The following is a 14157-nucleotide window of genomic DNA, read 5'->3' on the forward strand; positions in this document are numbered from 1 at the left end:
GCGGAAGTATTAATCGTATTTTTCTAGATTCTACATTATAAGAGAGAGAGATTTTTTTACCCTTGAAGCGTGTTTTGACAGATGCAATTCCAAAACCATCCAATTGTACGGCTTCTAGTCCGTCTATCGGCCAGGCACGTGAGAACTCCCAAAGATTTTACGTGAAAACTCTTTTCTGATTAAAATTTTTTTTTTCACTTCTATGCTTTAAGAAAATGGTAATGCTTATATATAATTTAGGAGTATGAATTTTGTACTTTGTCGTTTTGATTCAGGATCCATAATGTTATGTGGACCCTATTCCATGATATAAGTTCCCTAGGGATACAATTATTATACATTTATACCATGGACCAGTATTTATATTGCATTATGAATCTGATATAAAAATTTTGTACCTTCAGTTAAGACATTTTGTACTTACAGTTAACAATTTAGGTACATGTAAACAAATAACTTGATAATTGCTAACACATATATGATAGTTACATGTACAGGAACTATCAACGGTATGTACATAATATGTCAACTACGGATATAAAATCTGAATATTATTTTTGGACGGAAGTCTATAATGGAAAGTAGACCAGATCTTTGACTCTAAAGCAGGGTATTAGGAGGGGCGTAAAGCAGGTCTTCAAAGAAGTTGTGATGGTAACACCAATCCAACTCATTATTACTAGACTCGAACAACATGATATTTGACTTTACATAAATGGACAACATCCTATGCAATAATGCATGGGATGTTGTGGGGGGATGTGCATCTTGTATTTGTTGGATATGCAAATTGCAATAAATTGTGAGGTATAGTTGTGGTTCACTAATAGCCATACATGGTTTCTCCCCTATCTCTACACCCAAAAGTTCAGGCCTTACAATCACCTAGCCCAAACATTGGGCCTTACGCCCAATGGGCCCAAAAATATCTTCCTCCCCATCTCCATAAATATCCGGTAGCCGGCGCTGCTTCTCTCCTTCCTCGCCAAAATCTCTCTCTCTCAAAACCTTATCCTTAAACCTTTCGCTCTAAAGCAGCCATGGCATCCTCAGCTGCTTCCATACATTTCCTCTGTGTAAATCCTCAATCTCTTCCTCACTCTAAGCTCAACCGCTCCCCCGTTTCGTTGTCTCTCTTCTCCTTCCCCTCTGTCAACCGCTCTTTATCCCTTTCTTGTTCCGTCAGAAACTCGTCGTTGGGTTCTCGGGTCGTGAGAAATGTCGCGTTTTCGGACCAGGTAGAGGAAGTTGATGACTTAGAGGAGGATATTCCCAGTGGTGGCGCCTCCTACTCCTACGCCGACGAACCGAGTTTCCCTCCTGAACTCAAGCTCTTCGTCGGGAATTTGCCTTTCAGCGTTGAGAGTGCTACTCTTGCTGGGCTTTTTAGCAAAGCTGGAAGTGTTGAAATGGCCGAGGTATAACTTCCCCTCCCTCTCCCATAGCTATTATTTTAGTTTTTCCCTTTTTTCTTTCATGAATGCGTGTTTATATGGGTTTGAATTGTTCTAGCATTTTGTCATTTCCAAAGTTTTTTCTGTTAGTGTCTGTAAATAGTTGAATTGCATTGTATGTATGATTATGTGTTTATGGGCTTTGAATCTTTAAGCTGCAAGTAGTTTCTTTTGCTCTCATTTTTTGAATTGTGATAGCATAGCTTTGTCTGCTGTAACTTTTTTACTTTTTGCAGTTCTTTTAAGGGTTTAATTGGAGAATGGTAAACTAAATTTTAAAGTTTGAAACTTTTTCAGGTTATATATGACAAACAGACTGGAAGAAGCAGAGGGTTTGGGTTTGTGACAATGTCTACAGTGGAGGAAGTTGAAGCTGCTGCTCAACAGTTCAATGGATATGTGAGCTTTTTACTTCAAGTTTGAGTTTTGTGTACTTTTTATGCACTGCAATTAGCTTTAAACATTGCTTGAATCTACATGGTGATTGTGGCTAATGAGAATTGGTTGAAAATGAGCTTTGGTTTCTCTTTTTCAATTTTTAGTTTTAAGGATACTATTTTTCAAAGAAAGTTCTTGACTTTCTGATCAAATATGTGCTATTCAATGTCATATATGTTTATGTGTTGTATTTCTGTAATCTTAACTTTGATGACATTAATATACCCTTCTGCTCAATCCACATTTACAGCTTCATCTGGCTACATAAAGTGTTTATGTTTTATATCATCAAGAGTGAATGTATAATGTTTCACAGGAACTTGAGGGGAGGCCACTGAGGGTAAATTCTGGGCCACCGCCACCTAAGAGGGAAACATCTTTCAGAGAATCCAGGGGTGCTGGCGGTTACGGGGGCAGTTTTGGCAATGCCAATAGACTCCATGTTGGGAACCTTTCATGGGGTGTTGATGAGGACGCACTTGAATCTTTGTTCTGTGAGCATGGAAAGGTGATGGAAGCCAAAGTGGTGTATGACCGAGAGAGTGGCAGATCAAAGGGTTTTGGATTTGTTACATACAGTTCTGCTGAGGAGGCCAGCTCTGCTGTTGAGAATTTGAATGGAGCTGTAAGTTTATTCTTATATTGAATTATACGGAGTCCATTTCTTTCCCATATTTATGCATGACACATAAAACGAGTTCATTTCTTTGCATGGTTATATGTTCATCTGGTCCTTGGAAAACTTCATTACTGGCTTTAAGCTTTAGCTTCCTATATAATCTTGTACAACAACAGTTGCTGTGAAACATTGCAACAATTTCATTAATTCTTTATATTCATACAAGTCGAATCTAATCCAAATGTCCAGTTTTGGCTAAGCAAAAAAACTTCATATATGCTATAAATCTAAAAGCCTGTGATTTTTGGCAAGTATATGTAATATTCTTCATTGACTGTTGGAAAGCTCTTCATTGGTATGTTCTTTGTTTGATCTCTGACATCTGGAATTCTTTTTTGGTATCTTTTCTTTTTCAAAATTAAACTTCTATAGTTCCCTACTTACATTTGCAGTTCTTTTTGTGAATTTTTGTTCAGGAACTAAATGGTAGACCAATCCGAGTAAGTCCTGCTGAATCCCGCCCTCCTAGGCGGTTCTGAGATTGTCATCTGTCAATGCTGCCTGATTTCCTTCTACCAAGAAAAACTCGTGGTAAGTTTTTTTTGTGTATGCTTCTTCAAAATTCAAATCCACACATCTAATGAAGCTAAACAACCACTGGGTAGATATTTATTAGAAAATCAAGATTTCTGATATTGTCATCTTCCTGAAGAGGTTTTCGATTTCCTCAACAGTTCTGTTCTGATGAGACGCTAGTGACAACGAAGCAAGGCTGATAAGGACCTGGGTTTTGCAGAGAGGTTTTACCCACACACCACTTTGGCTGCATTTCAACCTACAAGAGCAAACTAGTCTATTTATGTTTTTGATATATGTTCTAGATAGAATATGCCTCTCCAATGTTACTTGTAATGTGCAACTTATGAACTTATGGTGGATTAGACACATTAAAATTGTTGTGGATCAATTGGTTTTCTTGAATCTGGTGTGAAGAATGCTGTTGTAATATGTATTTGCAGTGCAAGAAAAATGCATACATTCTTGGTTCTTGACCCCATCGATTACTGAGCACAGTTCAGGTTTCATTTGCACGCTATGTTAATCGAGTTTACAAGTTGATTTTTTTTAAGTGACGGGGAACCTGCAATTATTACTTGAGAGTATGCATTTTTTAATTTCATTAGTTTAGGTTGTCCATGGTTGATCGACTCAAATAAAAAAAACTAATACTAATAGATTGTTTTTGGTAGATAAACTAGTTTAGGTTGTTCATAGTTAATTGGCTTAAATTAACGAGGCCAATAGGCTGCTGTTGTCTCTTGTGATTATAAAGTCAATAATCTGATTAACTTGACTACGGTTGTAAGCCGCTTGTGATAAAGTCAACAGTCCGATGCCTGATTAACTTGGCTGAGGTTGTTGTAAGTTGCTCATGTCTTGGTTTGATCAACTTGGCTAGAGTTGGCTAAGGTTGCCCTCCGTTGATTTTTATATGTATTACTTGGCGTTTATACTTTATAGTATTGCTAATGTACATTATAATCAAGGATCTCAACATTATCAAACAGATCCGCATCTTTGTCTTCTTTGCTTTATTGAGACAATCCAAAGACAAACCAACCAAAATTAGAAACAGTAGACTTCCTGTCAAGAATCCTTAAACACAAACAGATTTTGTCCTTTCATAATATTTAGCCTTTGGTCAGTTTGAAAGTCTGAGGGAACTTATCCCTTTTGACCTCACAACATTCAACCAACAGATGGTGATAAAATTGTTTTCCAAGAAATTACAAACTTCAAGCTCAGAGCTGAAACATACCTTCATCTGTTCTCTAGCACTCAGCATTTCCCCATTATATAGCCTTCCATTTTATTCACTGCAAACTGAATTACTCTAATGCATAATGGCTCTTGACAGTATCAAATCTGTACGGTATGTTTTCGTCTGTGTTCTTCCTCAAACCTCTACTTCGTCTCAGCAATTTCCTTTGGGATTAGTTTATGAATTTATATATGTTCTGAACTGGTTTTTTGTGTGAACTTCTATCCATTGCCAGATTTAGAGATGAGCTGGTTGAAACTGCAGAAGAGGGGAAGTTTAACGTCTCTGCCTCCATGAAAAACAAGGAGCAGAAGACTGAATTGGAACCAGCGAGAAAGGCCTTCCAGAAGAAGAAGCTTTCACGAGTCTTTTCAGAGGACTATGAAGCAGTGCAGAGGAATATATTTGATCCTCGCGGAACCAGCCTTAGCCTATGGAATAAGTTATTCCTCTTAGCATGCCTTGCTTCTCTTTTTGTTGACCCTCTGTTCTTTTATCTACCGAGCATTGATGAGGACGAGATGTGCCTGGCTGCAAGTCATCCCCTCGAGATAGTCCTCACAGTAACTCGATCAGCAATAGATGCATTCTATGTCATCCAGATTTTTGTTAGGTTCAGAACAGCTTATGTAGCGCCTTCCTCTCGAGTTTATGGGAGAGGAGAGCTCGTCATTGACTCTAAAAGGATTGCATCCCGGTATTTCTCTAAGGACTTGTGGTTCGACTTGTTAGCTGCTCTTCCTCTTCCACAGGTACACTGCACAGACAGACAGTGCACTATTTCATCAGTTCTTTCCAAGATTTGGACCCCGGCCCGAGTTCTTGATTTTAATATTTAGTGTCTCTCACTCATTTTTCAGGTCTTGATTTGGGCTGCAATCCCATCTATGAGAGGCTCAAACAGAATCTCAGCCAAACATGCGCTTCGCCTCACTATAATGTTTCAATTCCTACTGAGATTGTATCTCATTTTCCCTCTGTCATCTAAAATCATCAAGACCACTGGTGTCATGGTGGAAGCTGTGTGGGCTGGGGCAGCATGCAACTTACTCCTCTATATGCTGGCAAGTCATGTAAGTGTATGATTGTTAGGACAAGTTCTTACCACTTACGCCAAAAGCTATAGCTAGTAGTGAAGGCACAACTTTTCGAGAAGCTGGGTGCTGGACTTGGCCTTTTTCCGGCCTCCGCCCGACGCCCAACAATTTTGTGATTTGGCTTTGATACCACTTGTTAGGATCAAGCGCTTACCACTTACACTAAAAGCTATAGCTAGTAGCGAATGCACAACTTTATTTGCTTATAGACCGCCATCACATTTTCGGGACATTGGGTGCTGAACTTGACCTTTTTAAGCCCTTTATCGGCCTCCGCCCAAACAATCCCCAGCCACCAGGTGCTAGACTTGGCCTTTAGCAGCCTCCGCCCAACAATGATTATCAATTTCTTAGTCTTTTTTGGAAAGAAATCCTAAATCTTGGCTAATAGCATTCTTAAATTATGAAGGTCATTGGTTCCTGTTGGTACCTTTTGGGTGTTGAAAGGCAAGAACAGTGTTGGAAAAAGGTTTGTGATGAGCAAAAGCCAAATTGCCAGTACTGGTACTTTGATTGCAGATGGAGGCATGAAGGCAGAAGAGTGGGGTGGTATGAGTCAAGCAACATCTCCACATTATGTGGCCCTGACAGTGACTTCTACTACTTTGGGATTTATGGTGATATTATGAGCTTTGGAGTCGGGCAGGCGTCGTTCTTGGACAAGTACTCTTACTGCCTCCGCTGGGGGCTCAGGAACCTCAGGTAGGCTAGAAATAAGAACAACATATACATAGATTCATAGATTCATAACAACTCATTTCGAAACCGTGTTTGCAGCTCTCTTGGGCAGAATCTCACCACAGGTGCCTACATTGGAGAAAACAACTTTGCCATTGTTGTTGCAATTCTGGGATTGGTTCTTTTCGCCTTACTTATCGGGAATATGCAAGTAAGTTTTCATTACAGAGCTTAAGATGGATGTGTTCTGGGGTTGAAGCATTTCCATTTCTTGCTTTGTTTTTCACTATAATATATGTATATACCAGACACACCTTCAGTCTGCCACTCTGAGGCTAGAAGAGTGGAGGGTGAAGAGGACAGATGCAGAAGAGTGGATGCACCACCGGCAGCTCCCACACGAGCTGAAGGACCGCGTGCGCAGATATCATCTGCATAAATGGGTGACCACACGAGGCGTTGATGAAGAAGCCATTGTCAGAGGCCTTCCTTTGGATCTCAGACGAGACATCAAACGCCATCTCTGTCTTGGTCTGGTTCGACGTGTAAGTATAGTTTTGTTGCAACCAACCTGTTGTCCAACAACAACAAATAATTAGGTTTTATTACAATTTACATCTCCTCAACTTATACCCCAAGTTGTTCCTCGTTTATCGCCTTATCCACATGTAAATAATCTTAAACTTGTTGGGCGGAGGCCAGTAAAGGGCTTAAAGGGCAGCACCCATAAAATGTGTGGTGCTATAAGGAAATAAAGTTGCGCCTTCGCTACTAGCTATCCTAACAAAACTCCACAACATTAATAATGTGACACCAGGAACTATAAATCTTCTTCAACACTAGTATTTTCAATGAAAATGAAGATTGAAGCCATTTAATTTTCCCCTCTGATTGCATGCAGGTTGCCCTATTTGATCAGATGGATGAGTGCATTCTGGATGCAATCTGTGAGAGGCTAAAGCCGGTGCTATTCACACCAGGAACTCGCCTTCTGCGCGAGGGAGATCCTGTGAGCGAAATGCTGTTCATCATTCGTGGCCGCCTGGAGTCTTACACCACAGATGGAGGGCGAAGCGGGTTCTTCAACTCGTGCAGGCTTGGGCCATGTGATTTCTGCGGAGAAGAGCTGCTGACTTGGGCTCTAGACCCGCACCCCAGCGTGATCCTCCCTTCGTCTTCGCGCACAGTCACAGCGCTGACAGAAACAGAAGCATTCGCGCTGGTTGCAGACGACCTGAGATTCGTTGCATCGCAGTTCAGGAAGCTGCACAGCAAGCAGCTGAGGCACACCTTCAGATTCTACTCGCACCAGTGGAGGACCTGGGCTGCATGCTTCATACAAGCAGCCTGGTTTCGCTACAAGAAACGGAAAGACCTGGCAGCACTCAATGCCAGGGAGACACCACCTGCAGTTTCTTCTGTTCCTGAAACCGCCAAGAATGAACGTCGTTCTCAGTCTTTGGGTGGTAAAAAGGCGTCGGAGTTGGGCATGTATGCTGCAGTTCTTGCAGCGAGCTCAAGAATGGGTAGTAGTAGCAGCAGCAGGAGGAGCTCGCTTGATATCCTCAACTCATTACAGAAGCCTGTGGAACCAGATTTCTCAGCTGATAGATAGATAGATGATAGCCTAAGGAAATGGAAAGAAAAAAACCTTTACAGGGTGTTTAGTTGTGAAAAAGGAATTAGGGGGGAAAAGAATTGTAATTCGGTGGAATTGCAATTCAATGAATAAAGTAGTAATTGAAATTACAGTGTTTGGTATGCAGAAATAGGAGTACATGGAATTGAAAGGTAAGAAGCGACAAAATGACTAAAATGTCCTTATGTTATAGTAGATGTTGTAGTAATAGTAGTTGTAGTAATAATAATAATAATAATTCATTCAAATAATAATAATAATAAGTATAATAATAATAATTCATTCAAATAATAATAATAATAATTCTTTCAAATTAAAAAAAAAAAGGGACAAAGGGTATAGGAGGAGGGGCAAAATTGTCTTTACACCAACAAATTGTCCCTCCTCTCCACCGAATTGCAATTCATCATTTGGAGGGAATTACAATTCCCTCCAACCAAACACTGTAGTTTGGGAGTTCACTTAATTGCAATTCATTGAATTGCAATTCCTACCAAACTACATCCAACCAAAGTTCAAAATTCAAATTTTCAAATCAAATCGAGCTTTAAGTTTTGATTATTTAGACTCAACTCGAGTATTTTACATTTCTATGCTACAGACATGAGTTTGTATTTGAATAGAAGTTTCTAGAAATATTGAGTTAATACTAGACATATATAATCCATGACTTTTACTGCTTTACTAGGTTTAGCTATTGATAAATAATTTGACCACATTTGAACCATGACTTTGTCAGTTTTACTAAATTTAATCCTCCATCTTAATTTTTGCTCATTTATTGTTATATCACGGGATAATGAAGTACATTCAATTCACTCATTCACTAATATTTGATGAAAATCATGTTATTTGATTTATAAAAAGCTTGCTCCCGTCAGCGCATAATGAGTTAAGCCCGCCTTGAGACCCTAATTAACAAAGTATTACGAGGAGAGGTAAATTAAACCCCGTCTAAACTATATCCAAGAAGGAGTTATATTTGATTGTTTGCCTTTGAAAATAACGCTAGAAATTAAATATTAAAAGAAAAATGCTTTGTTCCCTTCCAAAATTTCCTTCTAATATGACTTATAATTATTGAGTGTCATGAATTGGTTGACTCCACTAACTTATTATAAAGACTAAATCGTCCAATAAAGAAGTGTCCAGAGAAAAAATTAAGAGAGAAAAATTTTGAAGGTGAATAGCATTACTCATCTAAAAAAAACCTATTAAATTTGTGGAATAAATATGGAATTAACACAAATAATAATTAATGGCGTAGGAGATTTTAACGCCGCCAATCCATCTTTACCGCAGCAAGCCCCCACACATTTCGCGGACCCTAGTCGGCAACCACTACTATATATACTCCTCTCTCGACATCTTCATGTATCATCAAATTACATAGGTGCTAAAACGAAGCTCTCTTTTCTTCATCTTCATTTGGTTGATTCCCTATATCCACTCTCAAGGTAAATTTCTTACTTTTTTATCCTAATTTCTGATCCTTGTTGAATTGCTATAATATTCAAAACTTTGGAATCCGTTTCGTGAAATTCATTGTGCTTGCAGATGAAGAGTTCAATTGTGTTAGGATATTGATGCTATTTACGTTTCTGATGGTTTTTTTTAGATTCGAAAAGAACGCAGTAACTTGATTCGTGTGTCGCTCGTTGAATTGATTGTCATCTTTTGTGTTGTTATATTTGAATTCATGAATTTACGTTCACTGCTCGTGGTGGTAGTGGTGGATGAAGGGCTCTATTCTGTTTGCAAATACTCCGTATTGATGTTCTCGATAAATATGATTCACTCCAGATTTTAACAGTCGTAAAATTGAACCATGTAAATAGAGAATTGTGCAGATCTATATGCATTTGGTAATTTTTTTTTGTTATTGGGTATAGCTATGCCATTGGGTTATATGGGTTGTGAATTGATCTTTTTCAACCAACAGATTATGTTTTAAACACAAGTTTCTGATGGTGGGTTGATGTTTATTGCTTTTAAGTGCAATGTCAATTTGTACTGCTCCTTGTATATATTATAGCTTGGTGATATGAATTTGTAATGCTGTAATCTGGAGTTAGCTTTGACTGTAATTATAATGTTTAATTACAGTTAATTAAAAAAAATGTATAATTACAGATGCAGATCTTTGTAAAGACACTCACAGGGAAGACCATCACATTGGAAGTGGAGAGCTCAGACACAATTGACAACGTTAAAGCAAAGATCCAAGATAAGGAAGGCATTCCCCCAGACCAGCAGAGGCTGATCTTTGCCGGCAAGCAGCTTGAGGATGGTAGGACACTTGCAGACTACAATATTCAGAAGGAGTCAACACTCCATTTAGTGCTGCGCCTGAGGGGAGGGATGCAGATCTTTGTCAAGACCTTAACAGGGAAGACCATCACTTTAGAAGTAGAGAGCTCAGATACTATTGACAATGTGAAAGCTAAGATTCAGGATAAGGAAGGTATTCCTCCAGATCAACAAAGACTGATCTTTGCTGGTAAGCAGCTTGATGACGGGCGTACCCTTGCTGATTATAACATTCAAAAGGAATCAACACTCCACCTTGTCCTTCGTCTGCGTGGTGGCATGCAAATCTTTGTCAAGACCTTGACTGGGAAGACCATCACTCTTGAGGTGGAGAGTTCTGATACTATTGACAATGTGAAAGCTAAGATTCAGGACAAGGAAGGCATTCCCCCAGATCAGCAGCGACTGATTTTTGCTGGCAAGCAGCTCGAGGATGGGAGGACACTTGCAGACTACAACATTCAAAAGGAGTCAACACTCCATTTGGTGCTGCGACTGAGGGGAGGCATGCAGATCTTTGTCAAGACCTTAACTGGGAAGACCATCACATTGGAAGTGGAGAGCTCAGATACAATTGACAATGTTAAAGCAAAGATTCAGGACAAGGAAGGCATTCCTCCAGACCAGCAGCGACTGATTTTTGCTGGCAAGCAGCTCGATGATGGGAGGACACTTGCAGACTACAACATTCAAAAGGAGTCAACACTCCATTTAGTGCTGCGACTGAGGGGAGGGATGCAGATCTTTGTCAAGACCTTGACTGGGAAGACCATCACTCTTGAGGTGGAGAGTTCTGATACTATTGATAATGTTAAAGCAAAGATTCAGGACAAGGAAGGCATTCCCCCAGATCAGCAGCGACTGATTTTTGCTGGCAAGCAGCTTGAGGATGGGAGGACACTTGCAGACTACAACATTCAAAAGGAGTCAACACTCCATTTGGTGCTGCGTCTGAGGGGAGGGATGCAGATCTTTGTCAAGACCTTAACAGGGAAGACAATCACATTGGAAGTGGAGAGCTCAGATACAATTGACAATGTTAAAGCAAAGATTCAGGACAAGGAAGGTATTCCTCCAGACCAGCAGCGACTGATTTTTGCTGGTAAGCAACTTGAGGATGGGCGCACCCTTGCAGACTATAACATCCAGAAGGAGTCCACCCTTCACCTTGTGCTTCGTCTTCGTGGTGGTGGCTTTTAAAAAGTTTACACCCATGGTTCTGTCCTTGATCTTTAATAATCTTTTTATGTCTATTTTGCTGGAAGTGTTGCTTCTGGCTATTGAACAATGTTTGTTTTTATGATTAAATATTCTTATTATGTTGTATAGATCATTCATGTTTTATTTATTCAACTTACACTTTTAAGGTTTGCTGGTCCAAGCAATTCAACTTTGTAGGATTTATTATTATGCATTTATGCTAGTACCTGGAATTTGAAGCTGCTTACATCCAATTTAGCATAACCACTCCTAGACTGAAATCCTTTTTTTTTTGAAAAGCCTAGACTGAAATCCTTAGACTAGCAACCTTAGTAAAAAGTCAAGGCAGTTTTCATTTCTAATTCTCTAATTTTCATTTTCACAGTTAGTAAATGCACCCTGATCATCTTAGAATTTTGTGGTCATGAACTCTCAAGAACTAAGAACTCTAACGATTCAATAAGCATTGCTCCTTTCAAAATTAACAGAACAACTCAACTGTCTCAACGTAAGTGAATCGTAAAATATTTCTTGCCCTCTACAATTCCTTTACTGGAAGAATGAAAGTACTGTAAATTCCTTAAGCAGCTTACTTAGGTGTTTCCTCAATAGCCAAAACTCCCTTGGGTTGTTTCATGCTGCATTTCAACTTTTCTAATCCAAGCTCTTGTTTCAAAGATTCAATCTTTTCAAGCAAGTCCATGTTTTCCTGGTATTTGACAAAATCAAAATTGAAATTGTGTAAAAAATATACTCGCAAGGAACAGATTCCAAAAGGGCTGCTGTTAATAAATCAACTACTGCATTAAAAAATATGACAGGAATCTCAAGAGGCATTATATTAAGTATTTAATTACCTTTCGTAATGATTCCAATTTGCTATTCATGCCAGTACCCTCCACCCCAGAGGACTGCTTAATCTAGGCACCACATATACCAATACATATAAGTGAGAGTTGTCAATTTGAGGCATAGCATTTGTAATTTAAAGTGCTTCAATCAAGAGTTTCCTATAGCATCATACAAGATAAACAAAACGATTTTGTTTGGTTTTCCTTCTCATTCTTCATAAACTTTTCTATTGGTCCTGCACTCACCCAACCCCCCAGTCCCCACCCAATATAACGATACACAAATATACAACAATAACAACAATAAGCCACAAATATGTGCACTCACCTCAAGTAGCTCCTTCTGGCAGTTGCTAACCTTTCCTGCCTCCTCATCAAATCTGCTCCTCCAATATGCAGATTCATCCATTGCTTCTCTATTAGCAAGATCAAATTGTTTCCTAAAAGGAACCCAAAGTAGAGGATAAAAGCAGTGTCATCATGTTACTTGATTTTGAGAAAGAATTTTGAATAACTAACTATTAACTGCTATCCAATTCTGCAGTCAATACAGTGCAACATCACATTTCATAGAGTAGATCAAATTATGTTTAACCATGGCTATGGTCTTTCACTCTTTCTAGACTCAATTGCCAATTCGTTTTTAAATCTACAGTTGAAATTCAATTGATGAATGACGTAGTGCACATTCAGATTAATCTAGAAACACACATACTTGTACACCAGAACAGAACGCTAAGACTATTTCATTTCCCATACAAAAAATCGAAATAGTTTTGCTCATTTGGCAATTCTTTTTCATCAGTCATCAACCTTGAAACTAGTTCAGTAGTTCAAGCTGTTTCTCTACTGCATATATTATATGGCTGAAAAGAAATTCAAAATCCACCAATCCCAATGATGAAAGAAACCAATACCTCGCACAGACAATTAACTCCAGTCTCCATATGAAGAAAATATATTACAATTTGTATCATAAGTAATAAACCTAGTAACAAGAACAGAGGCCAACAACATATTGTAGATACCACAAATCAACTTTCATCCAATCTTGATTTATACACAATCCAAATGAATTTCTTGATCGAATATTCTTTAATTCCAAGTTCCAACCCTAAATTCACAGAAATCACAAGAGGAACGAAAGAGTTATACCTGATTAGTTCGGTCTCGTCGGTAGAGATGCGGTATTGGATTGTCCAAAGACGCATGTAGATAGCTAAGCCCATCAGCATTGCCAGCCCCAACCCAATCAGGACTACTGTCCGCTTGCTACTGACCATCTTCTCCTTGTTCTTTCCCTGACCTCGCTGCAACATGATCGAGTCGGGTCGGGTCATATCAGAGTGCAAGAGTGATGATGGGTTACAAATGCCATTTCCAGAAGCAGAAGGAAAGAATATAGAGAGCAATCCAGTAGGTTGTGCAGTTAGGCTAGCTCATCACCGGCAGTTAGGCGGTTAGGGAGAGTACAACTGCATATGCATAATAGAACCGCAATGGACCATAAAAATTACTCCGCAGTTGGGTAGGGATTCGTGTTTATGTTATGTATAAAGAGTGTGAATAGTGATTTTATTGCTTATAAAGTACAAGATAAGCTTCTTTCAAAAAAAAAAAAAAGAAAGTACAAGATAAGCATGGTGAGCTTTGAGTATTATGAGGTTGAGTTTAGGAAGTCGGAGAGTTTCAATATGGCAAATGTTGTGATAGGGAGGGTACAAATAATGAAATGAGATAGTGAGATATGGTCTAGGATATAGATGGAACTAAAAGGATATTTATATGGGATCTAAATTATCGGTGTTATGATGACACTTTACAAGAGGATTGACACAACAACCTCTAGTTAGTCCGCTATGATCTGTTGGACATGCAATGTGCTAGTGTGTCAGGCAACTATGAAAGCCTATGACTAAATCTCGATTCTCTAATTGTCTTTCTGCAAGTCTGGGCAAGTTGTTCGACCAATTTGTCAATCTATTGAGCTAGAGTCTTGGACATTGGGGTTTCTATTTTAGTTATGGGGTAAATTGAACAACTCAATAA

At 39.0% G+C, this 14157-nt stretch overlaps 4 protein-coding genes across 5 annotated transcripts; 3 read left to right on the forward strand and 1 right to left on the reverse strand.

Annotated features, from left to right (window-relative positions):
- Positions 1–968: 968 nt before the first annotated feature.
- LOC116022522 (29 kDa ribonucleoprotein A, chloroplastic-like) lies at positions 969–3568 on the forward strand. Of its 2 annotated transcripts, none has more exons than XM_031263258.1 (5): positions 969–1418; positions 1752–1853; positions 2209–2517; positions 2988–3102; positions 3224–3568. In XM_031263258.1, exons 1-4 carry the CDS (start codon positions 1041–1043, stop codon positions 3048–3050), a joined length of 852 nt encoding a protein of 283 aa, XP_031119118.1. In that variant the 5' UTR covers positions 969–1040; the 3' UTR covers positions 3051–3102; positions 3224–3568. The 2 variants fall into 2 exon arrangements, with proteins under 2 accessions (XP_031119118.1, XP_031119117.1); XM_031263257.1 differs by having other exon boundaries at positions 970–1418; positions 3246–3568.
- Positions 3569–4061: 493 nt separating this feature from the next.
- On the forward strand, positions 4062–7857 carry LOC116022517 (protein CNGC15b-like). Its single transcript, XM_031263248.1, has 7 exons — positions 4062–4444; positions 4569–5085; positions 5194–5406; positions 5840–6132; positions 6208–6319; positions 6417–6653; positions 7010–7857. Exons 1-7 carry the CDS (start codon positions 4416–4418, stop codon positions 7721–7723), a joined length of 2115 nt encoding a protein of 704 aa, XP_031119108.1. The 5' UTR covers positions 4062–4415; the 3' UTR covers positions 7724–7857.
- Positions 7858–9047: 1190 nt separating this feature from the next.
- Positions 9048–11447, forward strand: LOC116022666 (polyubiquitin-like). Its single transcript, XM_031263468.1, has 2 exons — positions 9048–9204; positions 9881–11447. Exon 2 carries the CDS (start codon positions 9881–9883, stop codon positions 11255–11257), a length of 1377 nt encoding a protein of 458 aa, XP_031119328.1. The 5' UTR covers positions 9048–9204; the 3' UTR covers positions 11258–11447.
- A 250-nt stretch (positions 11448–11697) lies between these two features.
- Positions 11698–13663, reverse strand: LOC116022667. The gene is made up of 4 exons (XM_031263469.1): positions 13264–13663; positions 12437–12548; positions 12115–12177; positions 11698–11966 (listed from the first exon to the last, which is right to left on the reverse strand). Exons 1-4 carry the CDS (start codon positions 13446–13448, stop codon positions 11847–11849), a joined length of 480 nt encoding a protein of 159 aa, XP_031119329.1. The 5' UTR covers positions 13449–13663; the 3' UTR covers positions 11698–11846.
- Positions 13664–14157: the final 494 nt, after the last annotated feature.

Source organism: Ipomoea triloba, chromosome 6, assembly GCF_003576645.1.
Source record: "Ipomoea triloba cultivar NCNSP0323 chromosome 6, ASM357664v1".
Classification (NCBI taxonomy): domain Eukaryota; kingdom Viridiplantae; phylum Streptophyta; class Magnoliopsida; order Solanales; family Convolvulaceae; genus Ipomoea; species Ipomoea triloba.

What these genes read in the sequence shown, in the direction of transcription:
- LOC116022522 (XM_031263258.1), top strand. Translation starts at nt 1,041, where the DNA reads ATGGCATCCTCAGCTGCTTCCATACATTTCCTCTGTGTAAATCCTCAA. An exon ending in GAAGTGTTGAAATGGCCGAG is followed by an intron (nt 1,419 to 1,751) that starts GTATAACTTCCC and finishes AAACTTTTTCAG; the next exon opens with GTTATATATGACAAACAGAC. An exon ending in TTGAGAATTTGAATGGAGCT is followed by an intron (nt 2,518 to 2,987) that starts GTAAGTTTATTC and finishes ATTTTTGTTCAG; the next exon opens with GAACTAAATGGTAGACCAAT.
- LOC116022517 (XM_031263248.1), top strand. Translation starts at nt 4,416, where the DNA reads ATGGCTCTTGACAGTATCAAATCTGTACG. An exon ending in CTGCTCTTCCTCTTCCACAG is followed by an intron (nt 5,086 to 5,193) that starts GTACACTGCACA and finishes CTCATTTTTCAG; the next exon opens with GTCTTGATTTGGGCTGCAAT. An exon ending in GTCTTGGTCTGGTTCGACGT is followed by an intron (nt 6,654 to 7,009) that starts GTAAGTATAGTT and finishes GATTGCATGCAG; the next exon opens with GTTGCCCTATTTGATCAGAT.
- LOC116022666 (XM_031263468.1), top strand. Translation starts at nt 9,881, where the DNA reads ATGCAGATCTTTGTAAAGACACTCACAGGGAAGACCATCACATTGGAA.
- LOC116022667 (XM_031263469.1), bottom strand. Translation starts at nt 13,448, where the DNA reads ATGACCCGACCCGACTCGATCATGTTGCAGCGAGGTCAGGGAAAGAAC. An exon ending in GCCAGAAGGAGCTACTTGAG is followed by an intron (nt 12,178 to 12,436) that starts GTGAGTGCACAT and finishes TGTGGTGCCTAG; the next exon opens with ATTAAGCAGTCCTCTGGGGT. An exon ending in AATTGGAATCATTACGAAAG is followed by an intron (nt 11,967 to 12,114) that starts GTAATTAAATAC and finishes GTCAAATACCAG; the next exon opens with GAAAACATGGACTTGCTTGA.